General features: G+C 40.2%; 1 protein-coding gene across 4 annotated transcripts in view; it reads left to right on the top strand.

Moving 5' to 3' along the window:
• The window catches only part of PLEKHG1 (pleckstrin homology and RhoGEF domain containing G1), a 136,237-nt gene that overhangs the window by 95,253 nt on the left and 15,909 nt on the right, over positions 1-25,075 (top strand). For all 4 annotated transcript variants that reach the window (XM_037391972.1, XM_037391969.1, XM_037391971.1 and 1 more), the window contains 5 exons: positions 8,936-9,036; positions 14,352-14,421; positions 21,527-21,573; positions 22,106-22,256; positions 23,253-23,384. In XM_037391972.1, the coding sequence (XP_037247869.1) occupies positions 8,936-9,036; positions 14,352-14,421; positions 21,527-21,573; positions 22,106-22,256; positions 23,253-23,384 (501 nt within the window). The remainder of the gene's footprint in view (positions 1-8,935; positions 9,037-14,351; positions 14,422-21,526; positions 21,574-22,105; positions 22,257-23,252; positions 23,385-25,075) is intronic.

The raw sequence follows: 25,075 nt of genomic DNA, 5'->3' as shown, positions 1-25,075 counted from the left end.
GTCTCCATTTCATTGCTGTTCATGTATTAATAATAAAATCCATCCATAAGGCTCTGGGAATCATGTGGTTGCTAAGATTAAGACAAATGCATGTTTAGGATGGGTGTAGATTTTCTCCATTATGTTGGGTTTGCATTTTCATTCTTTGGAAAACAGACTCCTTCAGTTTCCATTCCTGTGTTTTAACATAAACACTTCTCTTTTGGAATGTCTCATTTAATTTGTAAGTATGTCAAGATCTCCTTTAAAAAATGTTAACATTCATTTGCCTTACAAATTGAGGAAAGTTTATTTAACAGGGCAAGGATCTACAGCACAAGACTCAGGTTTGTTTCCTGGGTGATTCACACATTCAAAGGCTAAATATGACTTAATAATTCTCTGTGCTTTGACTATAGTTCAGTAAGGTTATAATCAGACCAACTATGCTGTGTTGTGAGAATTAATTTATAGATGCCCTGATGAACTTGGAGATTAATTTTTTGAAAAACTTATAATGATTAAACATTTTCAGCTGGTATTTTTTTAAAAAGCGCTAGGTTATTGAATGATGATGATAGACACTGATGATCTCAAGCCTCAGTTGCAGACTTAGATTTAGAAATCTTTACAGCACTTACTTCATTGTTATTGTTCAATGTTTTCATTTGGCTGCCTTCATTACCGTAGTTTATTTCTTCTGTGTTTCCTCTTAACTTTAGGAAGCCTGTTAGATGGGGGCCTGGCATAGCCCCTTAAATGAAATGTCAGTAAAATATACTGATAGCATTTCTTATAATCCCTTGATCTCCACCTGCTCTCTGAACTTGCCTCTTACTACGCCTCTGAGCAGCAATTCTGAGTACCAGCTTCTGGGAAAAATTCCTGTAGCTGTGATTTAGCAGTGGCTGCTGGCTGATGCCTGAAGATAAACGTGGGACGTGGTTTTAATCAGTGGGTTACAACTTCAATAAGTTAGTGTGTTGAAGTGTCTAAGCGGGGTTACATGTGAGTTTCTGTTCCCAGTGGTTTCCCTGTATCGTCTTTACAGATGGTGGATAGTTTAGGGGACTTGTTTGTGTCCAATCCTTGAATCCCAGTGTCAGTTCGGGTGCTTTTAGTGCATCTCTATCAAATTACAGTTTGATTTAGTTGACAGCCTGCCTTCCAAGGTGCCTTTCGAAGATGAGAGATTTTAGCATGAAATTCCAGTAGTTGAACAGGGGAATATTATTGAACTTTGGTTGTGTTTCGTTAGAGTAAAAATTCACTTTGGAAAAGAAGGCAAAAATCCATCAAAGCAGTCCATACAAGCAGGCTGGCAGTTCAATGCTGGATCAGCTGGTGGCAGGTTTTGATCCTCCTGAGAGCTTCATAGAGGCAGCGTTCCTGCTAAAACGGCTCATGGAACAAAATAAAACATGAGAAGAAAGCAGGCATTGGGCAAAAAGAAAGGACGTAAACTCCTGGACAGGTGGAGCTGGCATTGTCAGACATGTGCCTCCTTCCACCCAGGTCCTAAGAGGGAGCTGTGGGCCAATGCTTCAGTTTGGTTCCTGGGACTGGCTGTATTCTGACAACTTGGAGTCCTGTGACAAGATCTCCTGACTTGTCATTATGTTATGTCATTAACATTGACGTGCCCTAGAAATTTCTGAGTTTGTATACAACCCCACCTGTGCTCATGTCTGCACAGGTACAACTGTTCAAAGGCAGCCTAAACCAAAGAAAGTATGTGCTTTAGAGGTGTAAGGCATAGTGTTAGGACTCAGGAATTCCTCACTGCTAATTTTGGCTGACACGTACTCCCCCTGTGGCTTTCCATGCATGTGGATGAAGACAAGAAGACTTTACTAGGGGTCACTGCTTCCAGCCCTTAGAATCTGTGAATGGGGCAGTGTTTTAATATCTGTAATATAGGTGAGGAAGTCATGTTGATTATAAAAAAATCTGTCACTCAGAAATAACTACATGCATTTTTTTTTTCCTTCCTCTTCTCTTCCATAGGTAAAATTTAAGTTAACACTGCTAACTAAACTTATTTGCAGGCCTCTAACTGTGGAATGTGCAGGGAGAAGTCTGTCATGATCACCTTACTCTGCGATGTTAAACAGTGGAAAGAAAACTTAAATATGCTTCTCTATTTTTAGCCTTCCTTCATACCATGTTCTCACGAGTGCTCTCACCATCAGTCTTTGCCCTTCTGCACGCAGTCAGCAGAGTATCGTCTTACTGTACCACGCCACAGGCTGTAGTGCTGTTCCCCGCAGGCTGCCCGTGAGCCGGCTGCAGGTGTAAGTTGGGTGCTTCCGAGAAGCTGGTGAAGCGCAGGTAGCGCACCATGGCTTCGTCCCCCGGGGCCGGGGAGGGGGCTGGTGCCAGCGGGTGGCTTCCTGCCAGCTCAGAGACCACTCTCTTCTGCGCCGACATCGTGGGAGGAAAGAAATCAATTGCAAACCACGTCTAGTACCAGATCGTATAAAGTATGCCTCAGCCATTCCCGTTTGGAGGCTTGCTGGCTGTCGGTGGTGGGAGGTATTGTCCACACCCCTCTCCCCTGACAGCAGGGTCAGTGCTCTGCAAGTGCGTAGGTGGGTGCTTCGGGGCCCAGCTGTGAGCCCCGATGGAGCTGTTTCCCACAAGGGCAGAGCTTTGCTACCCCTGACAAATGTTAGTCTTACGTACAAGGTACTGAGGGGCGTGCAGTGAATGGAAAAGCGGGGTAGGGAAGCGCACGGAGCCTGGGAGCTTTCAGCTCCTGTTGCTGAAGTGCGCGGAGTAGGTGGCGTCTCCAAGTCTGTGTTGTCCTCAAAGACCCTGGCTTTGGCTGTCAGTTGGTGGCAGGGTCATGCCATGCACAGCCCCAAACAGGTGCTGATCCTTTGGGCCTGTCTGTTCTTTGGCGGATGTGAGGGTTTTCCAGCTTCAGATGGCTTTAAAGAAATGCCACCAAATACCACTCCCCTGCTGTTTTCCACTAAAAGTAGAAAGACATGCTCGCAAAAATTTCCTGAAGTTTCTGTTTTTACATGTAGATAAACTGTATGGTAGGCAGTGCAAGCATTTCTTGAGGTTTGATTTACTGGCATCATTGATGTGCAACATCTGTAGCAAAAATAAAATGTGGTTCTGATTTTTATGGCACTCAAACTGCATCTACAGTTAAAAATTTGTTAAAAATATGCCAATATGTTAAATATAAGTATCTGGCTGATTAGCCTATTGTATAGCAATGCAATTGTCTTACTTGCAGCCTAGGTTGGTGGGTTTGTTGCTTGTGTGGGAACTGGGGATACTTGCTGCTAGGTAGCAAATTCTCACCGTCACAGCAAAGAGTGTTTGTAAAGTTCCTGCTCTCTCTGTTGAGTCAATACTGGTAAGACACTGAAGCAGAGCTGCTGCCATTTCTGCTGCTTCTACAGAGGAGTTTCGTTATCTTGACAGGCATGGATTTCTGCCTGCCACATGGGAACATGCCAGGCTATCTCTGGTGGGCTGAAAATCACAAGGGCTTTTGTGTGGGATGTGAGGTAGGAAATGGTTTTAAGAGTGGTGGGGCATGAGTTTTCACTGGGGAGGATGGTTTCAGTCAAAATGAGTCTGCCTGTAGATATGTACTGCCTGGTTACAGAGACAGAAGAGGAAGAATATGGAAGACAAGGGGAGGAAAGCCGTCAGGAATGTGTTAAGTTTGGCTGCATGAAATGTTTTGCTACAGGTGTCTCCAAGCAAACCACTGTGCAGATTACAGAAGACCTGCACTAAAATAGTGGGCTTGTCTTCTTCCGTCACAGAAGGTGATGACAGCAAAGATAATTATGTGTTTTGAGGAAAAACCCTGATAAAAGGGTTTGATATGGGAAGGAAATGGATTCGATTAAGGTCTCAGTCAGTCCTTGAATCCATATAGCCAAAGGAACCAAAGCAAAAAAGTGAAGTTATGTTTTGTTTACAGCTGCAGCTTTCCTTTGCATGGTACAGCTGTACTTTGAATAATTGAGAAGAGCTGCAGTGAGCTGCTCTGACCAGAATTCAGCATCCTTGGCCACCTGTTGTGGATAGTGTGCTATTTTTTGACCCACAAGCCATTCAGAGTATGTTGCTGTACATGCCAGATGAAACCATAAATAATAATAGGAAATAATAGGGGAAAACAGGCAAAAGGGGAACTGGTACATATTATAATTACCCATATAATTGGCAGAATAAGCAATGGGGAGCATGTTATAGTGGTTGATCTGTTGTACAACTGTTGCCCAGCTTTCTCTTTGGTTACAAGTATGTAGATAGCTTGGTCGGTATGGCTCTAGCTAGCAGGCTACGAACAGGATCCAGTCTGTGGCATGTTTTCCTTCTGGCTTGCAGCCTTTTCCTCAAAGCGCTGCAGAAGTACTGCTTAGGTGGCCAAGGCTAACCATTTCAGTGGTTCCTCTTCTGCAGAGCCAGATTTGGGCCATGTGTATCTGTGCTGGGTAGAGGGGACTTGAGCAAAAATATGCCCATGAGTATAGCATAGCATCTAGAAGAAAATGTTGCCTTACCAGCAGCAGAGATCTAGGGAGTATCAGAAGACTGGGGTCTGAGTGATTTTATGGCACTGCCTAGATTAGGTCCTGCTTGATTTAGTATTACATATTGCTCCTCAGGCTGCAACACTAGAGGTCATTGGAGTTTTGGTAAGTACCTGTTTTTAAGCATTTTTTTAGTCAGAGACTGAGTTTTCCTGGTGTAAGTTCTCAGCTCTTGAGATGAAGAGCATGTTCCTGAAGTCCGGAGACACATCACGGCTTTGTTTTCTCCTGCAGCCTGTGTTTAGGCATTGGAAAGCAAAGTTTCTTGGTGGATAGAATCCTTCTGGTTTTTTATTCTTTTTTTTTTTTTTTGGTATTGATATTTAATCAAATTCTCAGTGTCTTGTGTGCCTTGGTAAAGGCGTATCTATGTAACAGTGCTGCTCTTTCAACAATTTTGCTTATCTTTGGTGATATGCACAGTCCTGCCCTGTAAAGGGATTACTAAGTACTTCTATACTATAGAAGTTTCTTGCAGAGCAGGATAAAAATTCATGCTTGTTTTATGAGGCAGTGTGGCTCTTACCCATTATTTTTTTTAGCATTGCCATGTTAACATTACCATTAACATTACTCATTTTAATGTGCAATTTCAACATTGCCACATTAATGGCTGACTTATTATTTATTATTGTTCAGCCTGTAGTTTGTTTTTAAAGCTAAGTGTGTGTCTGTTTCCAAAGGAAAACCTGGGTGGCTAGATGAAAATGTCCCACTAATTTGCATTTAGTTTCTAAAGTCTGGTCACAGAAAACATTAGTTTAATCAATATGTGAATATATTTTTTTCTCATTTTCTCCATTTCCTGACAGTTTTCTCTCATTTCTACTTTGTATGGTTATTTTTTTAGCTCTGAGGTTAGTGTTGTCATCGTTTCGTTCCTCTAGAGATCTTTCTTATGTGAGGATATGCAACTTCTAACAGGCGTTCCTTCTGATGGATTCGGTATGATGAAAGACAAATGGGGAGAACATCAGACCCAGCAAGGAAGGCAGGGCAGTCTGGCAGGACTCCTCTAGTTTTTGGAGAGTTTCAGGAAATAGGATGCAAAAATTGCACATACCAATAGAGCAAATCTTGCTCCATAAATCAGTCTAAGGTAACTGGCATTTGTGGGTTTTTTTCCCCTATAGAGTAAGCGAAATGTTTTTGCCATAACTGCAGAGAAGCAATAAAAGGCTAGTGAAGGCAAAGGTTATAAACAAATCATTCGGTGCCGACGGAGGGTCTGTAGATGCTGACAAGAAACAAATAAAGTGAATAAGGCCGGTTCTGATAAATTTCATTGATTTCTGTACCATGTCATTATGGTCACAGCTTGCCCTGTTATCTTGAAGCTCCAAACCTTTCATTATGGCTTCAGATGATAACAGCTGTTGATATGCTGCAGGAGGTTGTGGTGACTACCATGGGGGTAAAGTACCATTTGCTAAGAAATAATTAGGAAAAACCCCATGGCTGGGTAGCTTTGATCTGCCTGTGGTGTTGTCCTTGCAGAGGACATTATATGCCAATACTACGTCTGTTTCCTGCATGAGTTCATGAAGCCTTTCTGGGAGTGCACGTGCTCTGTAAAGCAGTATAACCAGAAGGGTCCCACTTGCTGAGTCAGTGCAAGCAGTGTGCTGCTGCGCTGTGCCTGGACTTCAGCAGACCACTGTGTCAAGACCATCCAGTGTCCACCTTTTTCACATAAACGTGGATATCTGAAGCTTTTTGCTGCTGTGACTACCGTACAGTTGGTGCCACGTTAGGCAGTTCATGTCTAGCACAGGTATCTGCTTACACGTGTAACAGCAACATAAACATGTCTGTAGCTGTCAGGCTTGCACAAGCCTCACCTCAGCAATATTAATGAAAATAGAAAGCTAAAACTTGAAAGCAGTTCCCAAATCCTGTGTGATTTCCTAACAGTATGAGGTGATATGCAAGGTACCTCTGAATCCCGAGCTTTTTAAGTAAATAAGCATCTGCTTTTACCCTAGGTAAGTGGAAATCCAACCATCAGTTTTTGGTTTGTTTCTGATCAGACACTGGGAGGAGAAGGGGGCCAGAAGCAGACTTGGGAAACTTTTGCCAAAAGAGAGCACAAGCTGTGGGTGTGTGGTATAACCTGATACTGGCATATGCTATGGGAATGCTGGAAAACTGCCAAAGCACCTGCAGGCTGCTGCTTGGCAGCAGCATTAGAAAGTATTTGGTTCCCTCGTTCTTACTAAGAGTTAGTAAAAGAGCGAGAAGAGTATGCGTGTGTGGAGAAAAACTGGGATAAGAGAACAAAAGGAGCACAAACCAGGTCATGTTATGACACTGTCTACAATACTGGAAATAACTGTGGACTGTTTATTATTTTGAAGAAACCCAAGCTCCAGCTATGCTGAGATGAGTGAATTTGAAAGGAACTGCTCTTTATTAAATAAATACGCTGTCTGGAGTTACTTATTGTAAGATTTCCATTCCTCTACATCCCACCCCATTATAACAGCTTGGGGTGCTGCAGTTGCAGTGTTCCTGCAGTACTAAAAATGTTTTGAGAGGACCACAATTCCACTGGAGCTTTTCTATGCTTTTATATGCAGATTTGTATTAGTGGGCAGAAAATGTTATTTACTTACTGCCATTGCTGGAGCAGCCCTGAATCTATCCCCTACTTTTGCCTTTGACCTAGCGTATTGCTTGTTGCAGTCCTGTCAGCCTCACCATCCTGAATCTTTTACTCTTCTGCAGCTTCTGAGCATAAATAAAAAGCTAAGGGCAGGTTCATGGAGTCCCAGGGATGCAGTTCCAATGACTTAGTGCACAAATATATTTCAAGGACAGACTTGGAATGTGAGGCTACTGTCAGCTAGGAGAGAAGTCAGATCGGAGTACAAGTCAGATGCCATCGCAGGACAGATGAGGTGGCTTTCCAGGGACATGCCTGCTTGCCTGCCCTCTGGCGTTTCTTGCTCTTCTGAGGTTGCCTTGAAGTAGGCTTCCTTGCTTTCCCTTGGCAAAAAATACTGAGTTTCGGGGTGATGAAGGGTACCTTGAACTAGAGGTGATGAGTGTGGATTATTGAGCATTAAGATAGGGAGGGGGGACAGGAAAGCCTACTGTTACCTAAACCGGAATCTTGGTTACACCTGTGACTGCTGACACAATTTCAGTTGGAAAAAAGCACATGGTGACAGAGGCTCAAGCTCTGCAATTCCAAAGGTCAGATCCATGGTTGATCCAAACCCTTTGTTTTCACGGGATTTACAGAGAATAAATCTTGGCCAATATATGTGTTCTAGAATACTACTTTTTTTTTTTTTTTTTTTTTTTTTACAACTCTGGAACACAGTTGTATCTTGAAAGTTTTCATGGTCTTGTTGACATTTTGCAGGGCTCCTTCCTTGCAGCACTGTGGAATGCTGTGTTGCTTTTGGGAGGTTGCCACACCACATTGTCTAGCCCCAGGGTAAGGGGTTTTATTTATTTTTATTTTGCATTGTTTCAGCTGTTTTCACTTCTAAATTATTTCCATCCTCCAGCAGAATTTCTTCATGAATGTGGCAGTACATTGGGTTTCTTAGTTTATGAGCTGTAGTTTGTTAAATAGCCTACTGGATTTGTTTGCCTTTGTCTGAGAAATTTTAATACTGTAGCAGCAACAAAATGAAAGGTGACACTTAGGAGCTGAGCTCTTATCAAAGTGTGGGAAGAGATGGGAAAGTTGTTCTCCCAGAACATTGCTGATCAGAGCTTTTCTAGCTGTCTTGTCCCTGCATGAGACACTGTCAGTCTTGTAAATGGAAAAGGAAATCTTTTCTAGAATATATAGCAATGTAATTTGCAATGTAACTGTATGTGTGGTTAAATCGCATGCACGTATATATGTTGAGATCTGTCCTGTACCACCTCTGCATTGTTTTCTTAAGTATGATTTAAAAAAAAATATTTTTTTTTTGCAGTGGTTGCTTGTACCCTTTCTGCTCTTTGTTATATAGGTTTTCTGTTACTAAGACTGCATTAACTGACGTTCTTCATCTCTTATTTTTGCCTTTTTATTTTTTTTTTTTTTTGGTCTTTGAGCCAGTTAAATGATCGGTTAAACTGTGATGGTGAATGAAATCCAAATACATTTGTATATCAGTAGCGAGATAAATGTTGGCTGTCCTGTCTAAGAGCTATGACTTAATGTTCGGTCTTTTGTTATTTTCTTGGTTTCAATGAACAGGTAAGTACTGTTACCTTTCATAACAGAGTGGCTGTTCACAAAGGGGCTACTGAAAGCTTTACTGTAATAATAAGGTGAAACTGATATGAAGAGACTCATCTTGTACAATAAAACATAGCTCCGTTTACTGATTTAGAAAAAGAGGAAATGTCTGAAGGCCTCCTTCTCATTTCTCTTGTAGGATTACCTCGACTGTATCACTGACCAGACCAAGCTCTCCCTGGGGACAGAAGAGCGATCAGCCCTGTTTGGAAACATACGGGATATCTACCATTTCAACAGGTAAATTCATATTTAACCAAATGAAAACAGTTTAATAGTCTATGTTAATGGGGAGGGAGTAAACCAAGCAAATGCTCTTTTATCACAGGCAAGATATATAAATTGAGAAATGGTCTATTTTTTATTCTCAACAGGGTTGGTTTGCAGAGATCAGATTTTTTTAGCTGTTTATTTTATGAATCAGTTGTGGTCTCCATTTACCTTTTTTTATTTTCATGCTGGGTATTTCTATGAATTTAAGTCTAACCTGCTTTGTGCCCTACGTGAGACTAATGCAAAACCACTGTGAAAGAAATTCTTGCCTTATTAAAGAGATGCTGTTTATTCCTACTATATTGAGTCCTTTTGTGTACTGATATACATTACCCACATCTGGCTTTTGTAGTGTTTTATACTGCTAGGGACTCCCTAAATTAATTTCTCAAAACGGTGTTCAAGTACCTTTCCATTTATTCAAGGCTTCTGTTCAGTATCTTTACAGCCTTCTCTAAAAGTCCTCAGGTGTGATTCTAACATATATTGGGAGCCTGAACTAAAATTTCTTGCTTGTATAGCTAGCACCACATTGTGTGGAAACTGCATGCAGTATCTGCAGTTCTAGGAGCATGCCACTGCTACTTTTGTCTGAATCCTTGTTTACTATAAAAATAACTTATTCAGCATTTAAGGAAAACCTAAATATTCAATCAATGCAAGAAATACATTGTCATAAAGTTCCTGTGTATTTTATATCCCTTTACTTTTGTGAAAGCTCTCTCAGCTTTGCTGTAGTTGACAAAACATCCCCCAAACCACTGTGTTCTTTGAAGAACAACAGATAATTTAATTGAATCTGAAGAGGATTCTGAAGCGGAGGACTCATGTCAAAAAGCATCTTCAACGTTTTTCCACCATTGTGAAAAGCTACTTTAAACGACAAAGATAAAACCTAAAATCTTGACTGAATGTCTAACACACTAGAAAATACATAGTGGTGGTCTGATCATGTGTTTTAGACCCATGAGACAATGTGAGCTTACAGCTTCCCAGTGGTCACAGGATGGAAAATACCAGTCCTGGCCGTTATGTTTTCTGATCCTTCAAAAGTTAAAGAAATGGCAGACTTGGCAGCTAGGACACATTCACATCAGCATCATTGCAAATATTACATAATAAAAAATACTTTCGAGTACGATCAGTCATTATACAGAATAATTGAGTTGCAAAAAAAAAGATTTGCAGAGGTTAAAAAGAAAAAAAAAAGAAAAAAAAAAGTAGTTTTTGACAATTTTAGAGATAGATGTGTTACAGTGGTTAAAACTCTCTGGAAAGTTATCCAGAGCCTCTAGTAAATTACTAATGCATTTCAGGCTTTCTAATTTAAAATTCTACATGGAAACTGTGAGCTTTTAGGACTGAACCCTCATTGTAGATCCTAATACAGCTCTAAGGATTAAGTTCCCTTCTGTATGAAACTTGGCAGGTAGCTTCCAGGTCCTAAACATACTCTAGAGCCTTTTTATTTATTTTGACCTTTGAAAAAGGTCCATTTGGCAGTTCTGTGATTCAGATGCTGTTTTTGAGCATGATTTTATAGTTTCAGAATTACTTTGGTTTTTGCAACTTTGAATTTGACCATTAATCAATGAGCAAAAGTTTCAGTCTTGGACGTTTTTGGACTTCCTATGAATCTGAGAAATTTCATTTCAGTAAATGTGAATTTCTTTCAGGTAAACTACTTGAGATTTTTATGTTGTGTCAGATGGCAGCAATGATGGTCAGGAAGGTAACTGCTAGTCCAATGACTATAATCTCTTTTTGGAAATCTATTTCTTAAAGCAGAATCACTATTTACTGGTCCACTGATTCTGCTCAGTCTTTTGGGAAAAGCTCCCCAGCTTGTTTATTCAGAAAGGGGAAATGTTCTCCAAGTCAGTGTCAGGTGCCTTTCTTCCCTGGACACTCTCTCCTGTTGAGATTTTTTCCAGTATCAGTTTAGGATAAATTCTCCAACTGATACCATGACTTGACTCTGAAAAGAGAACTCTGCAGAGAAACTTGCTCAGTTTAGTGCTTCTACCAATACTCAAATGATCTTAGGAGAGGCCAAGCTGAAACCTGTGCTGCTGGCACAGATCATCTTCCATGGTCCTTGTCCATCAGTGACTCCTGAAGCACAAAAATGCAGTGCAGGACCATTTTCTGTAACCGCCATATTCAGCGGTTCCTGTACTCTGAGCTTCACAGTGGTAAGGGCTGGCTTGTGGTCAGGAGGAGCCTTCATAAAACCTGTAATAGCTCACCTTTAATGGAAAAGGGTTTTTTTTGCTGAGTGGAAGGAAATTAGTCTTGGCCAGAGGATTTTTGTGACAGTGAATTTATACCAAGGCTAAATTTCTTATCACTGGTGTTTTGTTTTTTTCTTTTTATTGAAAGTCTGAACTTTTCAGATTAATTTTCCAGAACTTGATAAGGTGAAAGTATTCTGCCATGAAGACCAGATTCTGCCTGCTACCTCACTTTAGTTTTGAATGTTGTGCTCTCTCAGGCATTGAGAGAATGAAGTTTTTTGGAGATGCTGCTGTTTTAGCATTTACAGCTAGACAGTGCAGTACTTCATCATCAGCTGGTTGTGTTGGGGGTTTTTTTGTCATGGTTTCAGGACAAACCATGCTGTTTTGTTCCTCCATCTTTCCATTCCTTCCATTCCACCAAAATTGCCTGTCTGATGTCCCTGTCATTCCGATCTCTTGCTCACTCTGATTCAGATCAAAACGGAGGAGAAAAATACTTGTGTCTTACATTAAAATGATATGGTGATGATATAAAATGAGTAAAATGCAAAAAAGTTCCTCACCTGAATTGTGTGTGCAAATATTGTGATTATTTGTGGACTTATAAATGTGTTTATCTCATTCATCTTGACCTCCTGTAGTCAACAGCTTGATACTAACCTACACCTTGTCTAATTGAAAGTCTTCACCCACAGGGGAAAGATAAGTTTGTCTTGAAACTAATTCATATTCCAGAATATCAAAGGATCCTAAAAGACATTGCAATGAGGCTTTTATTCATTTGACTTGAAAAGATAGCAAATGCACTGAATGAAAAATGGTCAGTCTCTTTATGCTTACCTCTCTCATCCCAGAGGAGTTAGTATTAGAGAATGATAACGGTCGTACAGATTCAGATTTTTCCAGACCATGGTAACCCAAGCTGTTTAACTCAGTACATGGTCTTAAATGGCACTGGAATTTGTGGCACTCTTCTATCTGGGTTTTGTTAGTGATTCAGTTGCTAGAGCACGGAGTTCCTCTGGTGGTACTCCCTCGTGCTCCCTTCCTGCCTGGGTGGCTGGCGCACGTGAGCCACAGGGGCAGAGAGCTGTGGTACCATCTGTGAACAGCATAAAACCTCTTGGATATTCAGGTAAAGGGAACTAATGCCTCTCTATTGTTTCTTCTGCCTCCTGCCAGGTACTTAGATGTAGCCTATAATAATAGCCCTGCTTTTTCACATGTCAGCTTCACATTATAGGGATTTAAGTTTTTCAGGATTCCTAGGCATGACAGATTTGTAATTTTTACAGTGGCAGGTTGTTCTTACCAATCCTATCCTTACCAGCTAGGTGAGATAGGTGCATTACAGGTAACAAAATCTTTCAAAGCACACAGCCCTTACACTATGGGCTCGTGCTGAAGGCACAAGTCACTAGCATATTTACTGCATGAACTTGGGCTCATTGCATGAATATATAAAATCTTTAAGGGTTGCGTTACTGTATCCTGAAGAAGAAATAACGTGGTATTATAGGAGATAGGTAGGAATAAAATTACAATCAAGGCGCTACATACTCTAAGCGATCGGAACATCTGCCTGCCAGACAGCAAGACTTCTCTGAGCCCGTTCGGTGTGTTCAGTATTTCCAAAACTTGAGTAGGACAGTGTCGGTCATTATTACTGATGGTTATGGTCACCATTGCCACAGCTTGCTTCTTTTGCTGCTATAAAGGAGCTTCATGAGTGAGGTGTATCAAGCTAGGGTCATATTTTTATTTCCATTTTGATGAAGGGAGAAATTGAGGTGTGAAGGTTAAATTGTCACTGTACAGAGTGGCTTAGTGACCACTGAACCTAATGTCTTTGTCTGTCTTTGTTCCTTGTGACTGCAGATTTCTCCCCTTCCTTCCTCCAGTAATTAGAGAAGCAGAGAACAAGTCAGGAAACTTTTCTGGTTTACTCCTTTTCTTACTTACAGAGGGAAATTGTGTCTGCTTAGAGGGGAAAAGGGCAGTTCCTTAGACACAGGCTTAGCAAAACTCGTTCAGGGAACCAGCTCTGAATTGGGAGAAAAGTAGCCCTAAACGGAAAATCATCTGATGAGAAGGGGGCAGGGAGGAGTTCTATCACAGAACAGTTTGGCAGAAAACTCAGTTTCTTCTCTTGTTTTTCTGAGTACATCTTTCAGTAAGACTAAAGACTGTTTGGATCAAGAAGAGACCTTTGAGGTTTTCTTCTGCTGCTTGAACTCTTTCTTTCAGTGAATTGGCTTTTGAGAGCTGAGTTTCATACAACGGTGAACATACTCCCTTATTGCTTTGCTCCTGTTACAATGAATTCATTTCCTGCTTGGCATGTCAAAATTATAAAATCCTCTTGGTAAGGTTTTATTTTTAAGCATGTAGAATTTATATATTCCCTTCCAGAAAACTTTTTCCAGGCTAACCATTTTTCTTCAGTGAAGAGACCCACTAAAGGTAGACAAATTTTCCTGAGTGAGCTTATTACCATTCTTCTTCTATGTGTAATACATCCCTGGTTCTCATCTGTGTTTTTCAGACCAGCTCCTCGTCTCCCTCAGACAAGTAAAGCTCCTAGAACATAGGAAATCTTTATAAGACAGGACGTGTGCTTCAGTATCTTCTAAGTCTTGTTAGTTTTAAATTGTGTTTAGTTGGTATATAAGCAACATACCAGTCTGACTACACCACTATGAGTATCGTAGAAGAGCTGCCAATCTTAAGGAAGGAGCTCAGCCTTGTTTAGGAAATTAGTAATCCATGGTCATTGTGATGACTTGAATTTTTAAGTATGTGGGAATACCATTTCTTTAGAGCGCTTCTCTGCCTCCAAACAAAAAATCCCAGCACCTATGCACACAGTGGGAAGAGAGGCATCAAAGGAGTTCTCGTTCCCTTTTTAGGACTCCCTGCATCATTAAGTGCTTTGGACATCACTGCTATGGATGATGAAGCACTGTCTGGCTCCAAATATACAGGTGTGTCTATTCCAAGGTGTGCCATAATTGTCTTTCCTTTTCCTGTTCTTTGTTTTAGTGAGCTTCTGCAAGATTTGGAGAACTGTGAAAATGATCCTGTGGCTATAGCAGACTGTTTTGTTTCCAAGGTAAGTGGCTACTGCAGGAGTCTGCAGCACACCAGCTGCAGAGTGATACGAGGGAGTAAGATTAATTTATTAGCTTTTAAGACCTAATTCTGACAGCTTGTGTGACTCGAACCAAGAAAAGTTAGTAAATCTATGGAAACAAAAGGAATTTCTCATAGTAGGTGGTAGGGATATGCCACTGATCTGTGTTTTTTAAAAACCAAGGAAAAGATGTAATTTTCTTCAGTAAGAGTATCGGAACTGGTGGAGCTGTTGACCTAGGGTTCATTTTCAGGTTTGTGGGTTGTTTTTTGGTTTGGTTTTTTTTTTTTTGTGAGTATTACAGGGATTCTTCCCCACCTGCCCCCCTTTTTTTTTTAATATATGTGATCAAGTGGTACTGTGGTTATGCCTTGTCAGCTTAAAAACAACTAGAGAATACAACTTGGCTGCATTTTTAGAAAAGGCAATAACCTTAACACAGTTGTGGTCATATTGCTTTCTGAGGTGCATTTTTTCCTGAATCCAGCCAGCCATACCTTTAATTTTCCTTTTAAAGGGGGTGGCCCAAAGTCTGACCTCAAGATTAAAATCTCATTCTCTCTGAAATATTTTTAATTTTCTGAACATTGATCTGACATCTTTAGTCTGTTGGACAATTCTGAAGCCAAAAACTGGAGAAGAAGTGGTTAGGTGCAGGAGAAATACAGAGAACCAAAGTAGGTGTCTTTCATTGTAGGAAACACAGAAAGCCAATTAGCGAGAAGAGGAATGGCTATAATGGGTAGAACAACAAGAGATTAAATCATTTGGGCTACAGTTTAGCTTGCAGCAGATGTCACCGGAGAACCTACATATGCCTTGAATCAGTAGAGCCCAAATGTGTTAAGAAATAATACCATCTTCATGGTATTTCTGAGGAAAGAAGAGTGAAAAAAGGGGCACGTAGGTGTTTAAATTTGGATAATCTCTCTGTAGGTGTGTTTGCCTTTTTCCATTAAAAAAAAAAATATAATCACAATAAAAACCAAACCCTGTCATGTTTCATACATTGTCCTGAACTCAGTATTGCTAGCACCAAGCATTCAATATAATAGGTCTAACGCAAGGATTTAGGATTAACTGGACCACCCTCTCATGGTGGTCCAGTAATTTGTTTGGCACTGTTGTGACACGAGGGATTTTATTGTAAAGGGGAGTGATGATACCAGCTTAGTGCTGCTGTTTCACCAGATCACTTGCTTGAGTTGAGTTTGAGAAAGCTGTTATTTATCTAGTCATTGATCTTTTGTAAGCACTGAGAGATCTTAGTGTTGGCACCACTACTACAAAAGTAGGATGTATTTTTTGCTCCATTGCAATGGGATTTATATCGTGTTGTTATCGCTCCAGATAGCCTATATTGAATTGAAAGGGAGAGAATGGGATAAGAGCAAGCACAAACTCCTGCTTCTAGAATGGAATAACGCCATGTGCGCACTGGGTCCCGCTGACTAGGAAACAACTTAGCAAACAGTTATCTGGCATCCTGGCAGACAAAAAATTGAGCATAAGTCAGCAGAGTGCCCTTCAGGATATTTACAGATACTGCAGTCTGGAGCTGGTAGATCTTTCTGCTGTATTGCTTGGTTATAGCTGGGACATGGAACAAAGGTGGTGCAAGTGGTAACAGCAAGTCCAGGAAAAAGTTGTGCTCTCATTCAATTTGGCCAGCTGAAAGGAGTTTTCTGGTAGACTCTCTGACCGTTTGTTCCAAAATCCATCTGCATATCATTGTTTGTGCTTTTTGTTCCCTTGTCAAATGCTTTTAGCATTTGTATTACTGGCAGACAACTGCCTGATGGCTCAGAAATTGCTAGAGGTTGCAGTCCTAACAAGCATTTTTTAACTTCATCCAGACAAGTGCAAACACTTAAAAGCAAAACCAAACAATGCCAAAATACCCCACAGTTCTGGTTTTGGCCATGAAGATGTCATTACAGCAACTGCTGATCTCTTAACAGACTCCAGTTGTCCATTCTTGGTTGCTTGTATCTTCCCAGCATTGAGTAGTGGAAATAAAAACTGCCTTTTTTGGCAGTCTGCAGTCCTTCAAGTCTTAAAAGGCTTCGACCATTTATTGTTTGATTGCTTTGAGTGTGCTAGATCTTCACTGTGAGCTAAGCATGTGGATAATATCATGCTGAAGTCATAGCTCACAGCCTTGGCTAATGGATGTAGCTCTGCTGGAGCTCCTTTAATGCTTCCAGTGGAACTGTGCTTAGGTTACATAAGCTCTGGATCTAGTGCCATTTTTTTCACCTTATTCTGGTTCACCTGTGAATTCCATAGTTGTTGGAAGTTTAAATATATGATCAAGTTTTCACTGTAGCTATTGTGTTTACTTTTTGCATTTCATAAAGCTCAGTAACTGCATAAAGTAATACCCATTTCTTTCTTCAGGATTCATATGAAATGACACAAAGTTGGTTTGCATGTATAATAGAACAGCTGGAGCTTGTTGGAAGTAAAACGCTTGATATTCGTGAAGACATCTAGGGAGCTTAATCTTTTTAAAGGTCTGGTTTAGGAACATATTTGACAGATTGTTTCTTTGAACTTCACTTTGTTATTTGGTTTTGCTCAATAAAATTTGTTGTATAGCATATTATACTTCCCTCACACAATCATACATTGCTGTGTCTCCTGTGTATAACTTTCACGCCCGAGTAGTAAACAGCCTTGCAACTTTTACTTTTAAGGGAAATAGAGCAAGGATTATCAAAGCATGTTAGTGCACTTTGAACAACAACTCATAATTGTGGATTTAAATCTTTACCCTAACGTTTTTGTGCTGAGTGCCCAAAGTAAATAGCTCCTAAAATGGCAGATTTTGTTAATGGACTTCAGCAAGATGTCTTTAGTGTAAACCAGCCAGTAACATAAAACTTACTGATTGATAAAATAACCATGCAAAGCTATGACTTTATATACATATAAATATTTAATAACAACTTACAACATTGTATAAATCCCTCTAGTTCCAGATAATTTAATTCATTAATAATTCACAGGCAAACAGACACAAATGCAGAAAAGCATGCTTTTTTTAAAACCAGCTGTCCAATCATTAATTGCTGCCTTTATCTTTCTGCCCCAAGATGCAGATTGTGTGGACGGGTATTTGTTTAAACAGTGTGGGATGGCTGCTGCATGGTAAAAACCTGCCACTGAGGGTAGTGGTGTACTAATTTAGTTTCTGCCAGCTCTGGTCCTGCATCTTCGTCTAGAATCTACTATGTTAAATGTCTTGGAGACATTTTGCTGGTAACTGTAATCGGAGACTGATAAAAGCGTTCCAGTGCAAGTTTAGCTATAGTTTAATTATTCACATAAAAGATTGTTTGTACGTTTGTTTTGCCAACTCAGTCTTTCATTTTTATCATAATGATGCCAATGTTAATTAGAAGATTGACTTCAGTATTCTACATGTTTATATTTAAGCAAGTTGTAAAGGAGAGCTTAATTCTGGCATGTTGCTCTTCTCACTCAGCACCCCCGAAATTCAGAACGTTTTCTGAAAGATGCACCAACAGCTTAACCAAGGGGGAAGGGAGAATTGCTCTAATCTAACATCTCATTAATGAAGAGGAGATCCAGGCAGTTGGCTTCAGCTTACGTTCTGACTCAGCTCATTTTCTCAGTCTCCATTTTCTTTTAAAGTGCCTTTTATGGCTATAAAAAAGCACAGTGCACCAAGAGTTGAGACAGGATTGGGGATGTAGCCACGTGCTTGGCACTTCACATCATGTGGAGGAGACACACAGTGAATTGATTCAGCAGTGGGGGACAAGCTAAGTATAGCTGGGATCTGCTTGCGCCCGGCTATGGTCTCGAGGGTGACTTGTAGTCAGTGCAGATGAGCTCTCAGCTTGGATCTCGGTTTTTGCAGCCTCTACCCCAACAGCTTTAGGCCTCCAGATTAAAAATGATCTCTGGAACAATTCCAGTCTCCCTGCAGAGATAATTCTTAATCTGGCTTGAAGACAGTTGAGGTGAACAAAACAACTTGCAAGCTGAATAAGTTGAAGAACAACCAGTGAAGAAACACTGGTGAGCATAGCTGGTGTTTCATTTACCAGTGTGAAGGTATTGACTGAAATCCATTAAATCCATCTTAGTCCTGGTTTCTCTGTAGCTTCTGAACATAGTTCACAGCACCGGCTTTAGCCTGCATGGCTTGTGCCCTGATGCGCTCCCAGTAACACAGTCTGCTCTCTGGGGGGTCTCCTGTGAAGCAGACACCAGCTGGGCGTGTGAACCAGAGGTCCCTCCAGTGACCACGCAGAGTGCTGGGCAGCCAGGTGGGCCGTGGGACAATGGCCGGCCTCGGCAGTGCAGCTTCCCTCAGGCTGAGGGAGAGCCTCTTGGGAGGTGGCTGTCTTGGCCACTCTCCCAGCGTGTTCAACGTGCATCCTGCTGATGCCTAGGCAAGGTGTATGATGTCGATTCACACCAGCTTCGTAAGTTGGAATGCTGATCAACAATCTTATTCTGAAGGCAAAATGTATGTAACTGCCTTCCTACTGGCACTGTGGGAGCATAGCTCAGTACAAGCAAATGCACCCTGATGGTTTAGTGTGATGAAATGAGCTGGGGCACAAGGAAGCAAGTGCACATGCAAGCACAGTATGAAATTTGGCGTCATGTCTGTTCAGAAAGAAGGGATGATTGTGAAACCATTATTAAAATTTTTAGAGGTGTTGAGGGCATGAGAAACTGCATTATTTTGTTTTAAATACAAGCTTTTTCCATTTAATAGCTAGACTAAAAGTCTTTTAAAACCAAAAATCCTATTGCAAGTTGTTTTGACCTTGTGTAAAAAACCAAAGCAAAACAACAACAACAAAACCCAAACCAAAACAAGGAGGGAGAGTGTGAAAAGGCTCCTGGGGATTTTAGACTTGCTTTTGATTTTGTGGGGAATGTGCACTAACCTTCTGAAACCCTGAAGTGTTTGACCTTGTTTGTTTTACTGATAATGCCTTCATTTGTTAAAATTTCACAACATATATTCTTTTTCTTTTTGTTTGAAAAGCAGAACAATCATGTGACTGTATTTATGAGCAGAAAAAAAAAAACCCTAAAAAATAAACTGGCACAAAATGTTCTGCACTTTGCTTATGAAGCAGTTCTATAAATTGCATTATTCTGTGATTGTAGCCATGAGAATATATTACAATTTATACCAAAACCCCTTAAATGAAAACCTTATATTAATAGATGCATATATGAAATAAATTCCTTTTTTCATCTTACTGAATTTCATTCTATTGCTCACTCTTAAGCACCCTGATGTATTACGAGTGCTAGCTAGTTTGATAGTGATTGCCATAGAAAATTACACAGTGTAACGTCTGCAATGCTCTGAGGTTTGTTAATTCTTTGAGTGGAGAAGGTTTGGAGCTGTGGTCAGGGTCCCAAGTGTGGACATGAACAGGCTATAAAACAAGTTTACTGTCTTGGGGTGTGGACATGGGATGTGGGTATGCCACCGTAAAAACTACTTGTGACAACAAAATTAGTTAAAGTGTGAAAAACCAAGCTAAATCATTTAACTCTGTTTGTATCAAGAGTACATTTGGTGGGTTGGTTAGTTGGTTTCTAAGGGAAGGGAAGTTTAATAAGCTTATAGCCCACTAGTGAGTAAATGGGGATCGCAGCCCCTTAGAGAAACGTCCGTTAAAAGTTTGCTAGAGTTATTTATTTTTTTCAAAACAGTTACTATTGAATCCTGTAAGAAATACTGAAACGAATTGCAATGACGTACCCATCTGAAGTAGCATCTTGCTTTAGGTGAGGTCCTTATGAATCACTGCTTAGTGGAAAAATGCATGGCAGAACCTGCTGTACGCCTGTGAGAGGGGGAAGGGGAGCAGCGCTTATGGCAATAGGAAAGTGTACTGCCTCAGCTGGCTCTTTCTGATGAATGGCCAGAAAAACCCAAACCCCAACAACAAGAAACAAAAGCCACAGCCTGCATCAGCCCTCTCCCCAAGTGGTGTTGCTCCTCAGAGCACTGTTGCCTGCTGTGAAGGCAGGTATTTGGTCTCGCCATTCACCAGTGACTACCCCTCGTGGAGCACAGCTATTGTGCTGCAGAATGCCAGAGTCTGCTCTGAAGATGCTTCAAGTGGAAACTGGGGTCTTGTTTACTACTGGAGGATTACTTTTTATCGCTCAGGAAAGAAAAAGTAATTGATTTGGGGGAGCATTTTGCAGTTCTGCTGTGCTTTCTTAGTTCTTTAGGGCTCTGGCAAGCTGCAGAAATTGCATATTATTTGGGATAGAAGTTGATAGGCAGATGTGAATTTAAAGCATGTGAAAATGTTTCTGGAAACCTGTTCTTGTATAAAATGAAATGGTGATGATCAAGAAAAAAAGGCTTAGGCCAAGGAGGAAAGGAATGAAACTCAGGCTTTTCCTCTGAGAAGCTTGTCAGCATTAAGCGTTGGCAATTTCACTGTGACAGGCAAGTGTGAAAACCCACCTAAATCTAGTTACAACTTGTTTTGAGTAATAACTGTCTGCTTTCACAGAGTCATAATTTACTTAACAAAAAAAAATAAATATCACTTTTGTGGCTTTTGATTTTTATGCTTAGACTGTGCTTAAGTGTGGAAGTATTTATGTTGGTTGAAAATTACACACTAAACATAACCTGCAAAACTTCTCCCAGTAAGCAGATGTGTGCTTTTAGCAAACAAAAAACTAGGTATGTGCAAGTCAGCTGTTTGAAAGGGGTAATGGTGATGGGTGGTGGTGGTGGTTTGTGTTTGGTTCTGGTTTTTTAAGATGCATAGATTGTCATAAAGGACCTTGGAGGCTCTGTTGCAAAGCCACTTGTTTTAACTCTATGTAGGTTTATTTGTTTTTTGCTTAAAGTAAACGAAAAATCTCCCCCCCCCAAAGGAAAAAAAAATTCAATTCAACAGGTTTTTGGTAGTGATAGGACCATCACAGTGAAAGTCTTCATTGATCAGGAACTGGAGGGGGCATTGTCTTGACATAATCATCTTTACTTTGCACATGTTAGCTGCTAGTTTGAAAAAATCTGAATACATGTAAACCTTTCCTCCCCATGCAGAGTGAAGACTTCCACATATATACACAGTACTGCACCAACTACCCAAGGTAGGAATTCTGGGTTCCCTTTATTTATTTGTCCCGTGGCCAGTTTGTGTAATACAAATTATAGTCTATTAAAAAAATAAATAAAATCAACTTCTCCCCCACCCAAATGGGAGGAATGGTCAAGGAGTTTACCTTTTCTTTAAAAAAACAAAACCCAAACAAACAAAAAAACCCCCAACATAAACAGCAACAACACAAAAACAAAACCCACCCCAAAATGAAATATGCTCATCTGAAGTTTTATTTTTACCTTTCTTGCCATTCACTGCTATTATCCTTCTTTAGAAAATTATAGTCTTATTCTGCAGTGCTCCAAATATATGATTCCCAGTAAGAGAGAGTGGTTGCATGTCAAAGGAAAGCATAACTGAATGCAAAAGCTAAACTGAAAAAACCCAACCAACAGAAGCAGCAGTGATTGGCTTCGGAACCTACTGCCCCCTTTTACAAGGGAAGAAAGAAACAATTCTTGACCTTACCTGCAGACTTTACAGAGACTATGTGTCTTAAAGCTATGTATTGGTGTTTCCAGGTCGGTGGCTGTGTTGACAGAATGTATGAGGAACAAGGCGCTGGCCAAGTTCTTCAGAGAGCGGCAAGAAGCACTGCAGCATTCTTTGCCCCTGGGCTCTTATCTCTTGAAACCTGTCCAGCGCATCCTCAAGTACCACCTGCTTTTGCACGTAAGCACCCATTAGAAATGTGTTTAGTTTAGGGCTGCTGCATGTTGAAGTTCCTGCCTCTGGTCCAAGGCTTGACGGTTAGAAAGCTTCTGGCTTTCCTTGAATGCTCTTTCTTTTGGGGGTATTTGATTTCTACATATTGAGATTTTTTCTGACTTCATCACTTCACAGCATATGCATATATTTGGAATGGATGATTTATAGTAATTATTTTAGACACATTGAATCAGTCTGTCCATCAAAATAATTAGCTGCTTTAAAAAAAAAAACGAATTCTGAAGCTGTTTGGAAGATTCTTGTTGTGATTAAACATTTTTGTACACAAATTTATTTTTCCAATGAAAAACAGCATTTTTCCACATGCTGCAATGCTGGGGGTGGTTGAAAGAAGGACTAAATATATACAAAACCACCCTGATTGGTAAAAATTTTGTGCAGAGGAATGACTGAGGAAGTGGGAACCCTTTCCATATTCAGTGAATTCAGTTAAGCAAGTTTCGGAAATTCCTGCTTTATTGTTAACATTTTCCACATATGTTTCCTATTAGACAGTCATGTTCTAGTGAAGTGTAAAGACACTGATCCTTATTTAAAATGTCTGGTGCTTTTCTGCTCTCTAACTGTAAAGTAATGCCTAGTTGTAATACCATCAGGGTTTTGTAAGTGTATAGATATGTCCTATGTTTTAAGAAAGCCATTACATGCTGTCTGAAAAGGTCTCCTGTCAGCATGCTACACTCTCTTTCTGTGCCTCTCTGCTCACATCAGCTGCTGCAAGTATAGTCGCTGCTAAACCGACCGTAAAGGCTTGGCTTTGTTAGTCATCTTGTGTTAATCAAATTGATAAAACGTTCAATAGCAATAAAGGCAGGAATGTTGCATTTGAGTGGTCACAACGCAAAGACAAAATAGTACAGATAAAACCAGAGTATTGCGTCCAGCTGGGAAAATGAATTTAGAAATAACAGGACTTTTCCACCCCACCCCCCGTCTTAGGAAATAGAAAACCACCTTGACAAGGACACTGAGGGCTATGACGTGGTGCTGGATGCCATTGATACGATGCAGAGAGTGGCATGGCATATAAATGACATGAAGAGGAAACATGAACACGCGATCAGGCTCCAAGTGAGTTCCCAAAGAGATTTTATGGGTGTTTGTGGGCTGTTTTTGTCAATATGTATGACATTAACATTTTTTGGTTCATCTTTTAATCTTTGTCAGTCTAAATTATGACTCCTGTTGAGTATGCCTGTGGCTGTTTGATCTTAGAAACCATGGTCATAGCTGCTGCAGGAAAAATCAGACAACTCTACCCTACAAGCAGCATCCTGTAAAGCATTTATTTTTCAGTAATATGGAACTTAAGATAACTTCTCTTTCTTCCTTTCCCTCAATTGTACAGCACTGCTGTGCAACCCTAGGGCATGGCTTTGTTCAGAAATCCTGTGGTTTCCGATTTCTCCCCTTTGTGCTGATTAATTTTGTTTTGAGGCATTTCTTGTGCTGCTTCTTGTTTAAGTACTTTCCTCTTGGGCTTTTGAAGACTCATTATCAGATGCTTTGTGGAAAGTATAAACCTAGAAACATGATAGTTAGAAAAAGGTGAACTTCGCTTCAAATGAAGAATTTTTGAGGAGAAAACAAAAGCTACATGCCAAATATGTTTTGGCATCAAGAGCAAGCTCTTTTGTAGACTTTTTATGGGTCTTTCATTCTGTTTCAAACTTCCCAGTGAATCACAATTTTACATTGCATTTTCATCAGTGGTATTTATGCTGCTTTAGGAAAACTGGGGGGGGGGGGGGCTTTTAGTTTATAAAAGGAGTAATAGGCTTATACCATTCCAGAAATCTATGTCATGTTATTCTTTGTCTTTTTATTTTTCTTTTTAACATAAATGCAACTTACTGACCCTCATTTTTTGTGGTTGGGTTTTGGTTTCTCTTTGTTTTTTTGTAGGGACAATAGGGTTATATTTGATAATGTCTTGCCTGCAGCAGTGTAACCTTTGCCATACATTGCTGGAAGTGCATACTAATGACTTTTAACAACAGTATGCTATAAATCTGAGTAATGATAACCAGTAATATTTGGCAATAAAGAGAGTTAAATGCTTTTGGGGAAAAAAAACTTTTTTTTTTTTAATTGAGCTCATCTGGCAAATATATGGGGTTGTGGAAAATGTTTATAGTTACCCTTTACACATGTAAAATCTGTTTCTGCAGCCATAAGGATAGGTCTTCTGCGGACTGTCACACTGCCATTCAGTCTGTAAAGCTGTAAGTACTGCGACACTTCCTGTGCAAAGTCTCCCTCAACACTGGTGGACCTCGTCCCTGTGCTATACCCTCACTTATTTACAAGTTCTTGGAGAGATCTGATAAAATGCAACTTTTTTCATTTGTTATGTTTAAGTATTTTTTTATAAGTCTTGTGTATAGTCCAAAGTGTGCTGCTTTAGGGTTTTCTGTATGTGAATGCTTTAAGCTGTGTTTGTGCTTCAAATGTATTGAGATGTTTTTTAGCTGAATGCTGTATTAAAGTGTAATGTCCTAGAGAGACCAGCCTAGGATGAGGAAATCTGCCCCTGCTTTGCTTATGTTTCCAGTTTAAAGTCTACTGAATGTTTTTAAAGATCTCCCTAGTTAAGGTTTAGCCTGCTTTTAGAATTTGCTGTCCCATGCTTAAGCCCTATATCATTGCCACTGACAGAAAAACTGAGCAACTCAAGGAAACAAGAATAGCCATAGCTAAGTCACATAGGCTTGTAAAGATGTTCATAGATGTTTCTCCAGCCTTTTTTTTTCCCCCCTTAA

Source organism: Falco rusticolus, chromosome 6 (assembly GCF_015220075.1).
Source record: "Falco rusticolus isolate bFalRus1 chromosome 6, bFalRus1.pri, whole genome shotgun sequence".
Classification (NCBI taxonomy): Eukaryota; Metazoa; Chordata; class Aves; order Falconiformes; family Falconidae; genus Falco; species Falco rusticolus.
Note: the sequence above shows the minus strand (reverse complement) of the source record. Positions and strands in the feature narration are given on the sequence as shown.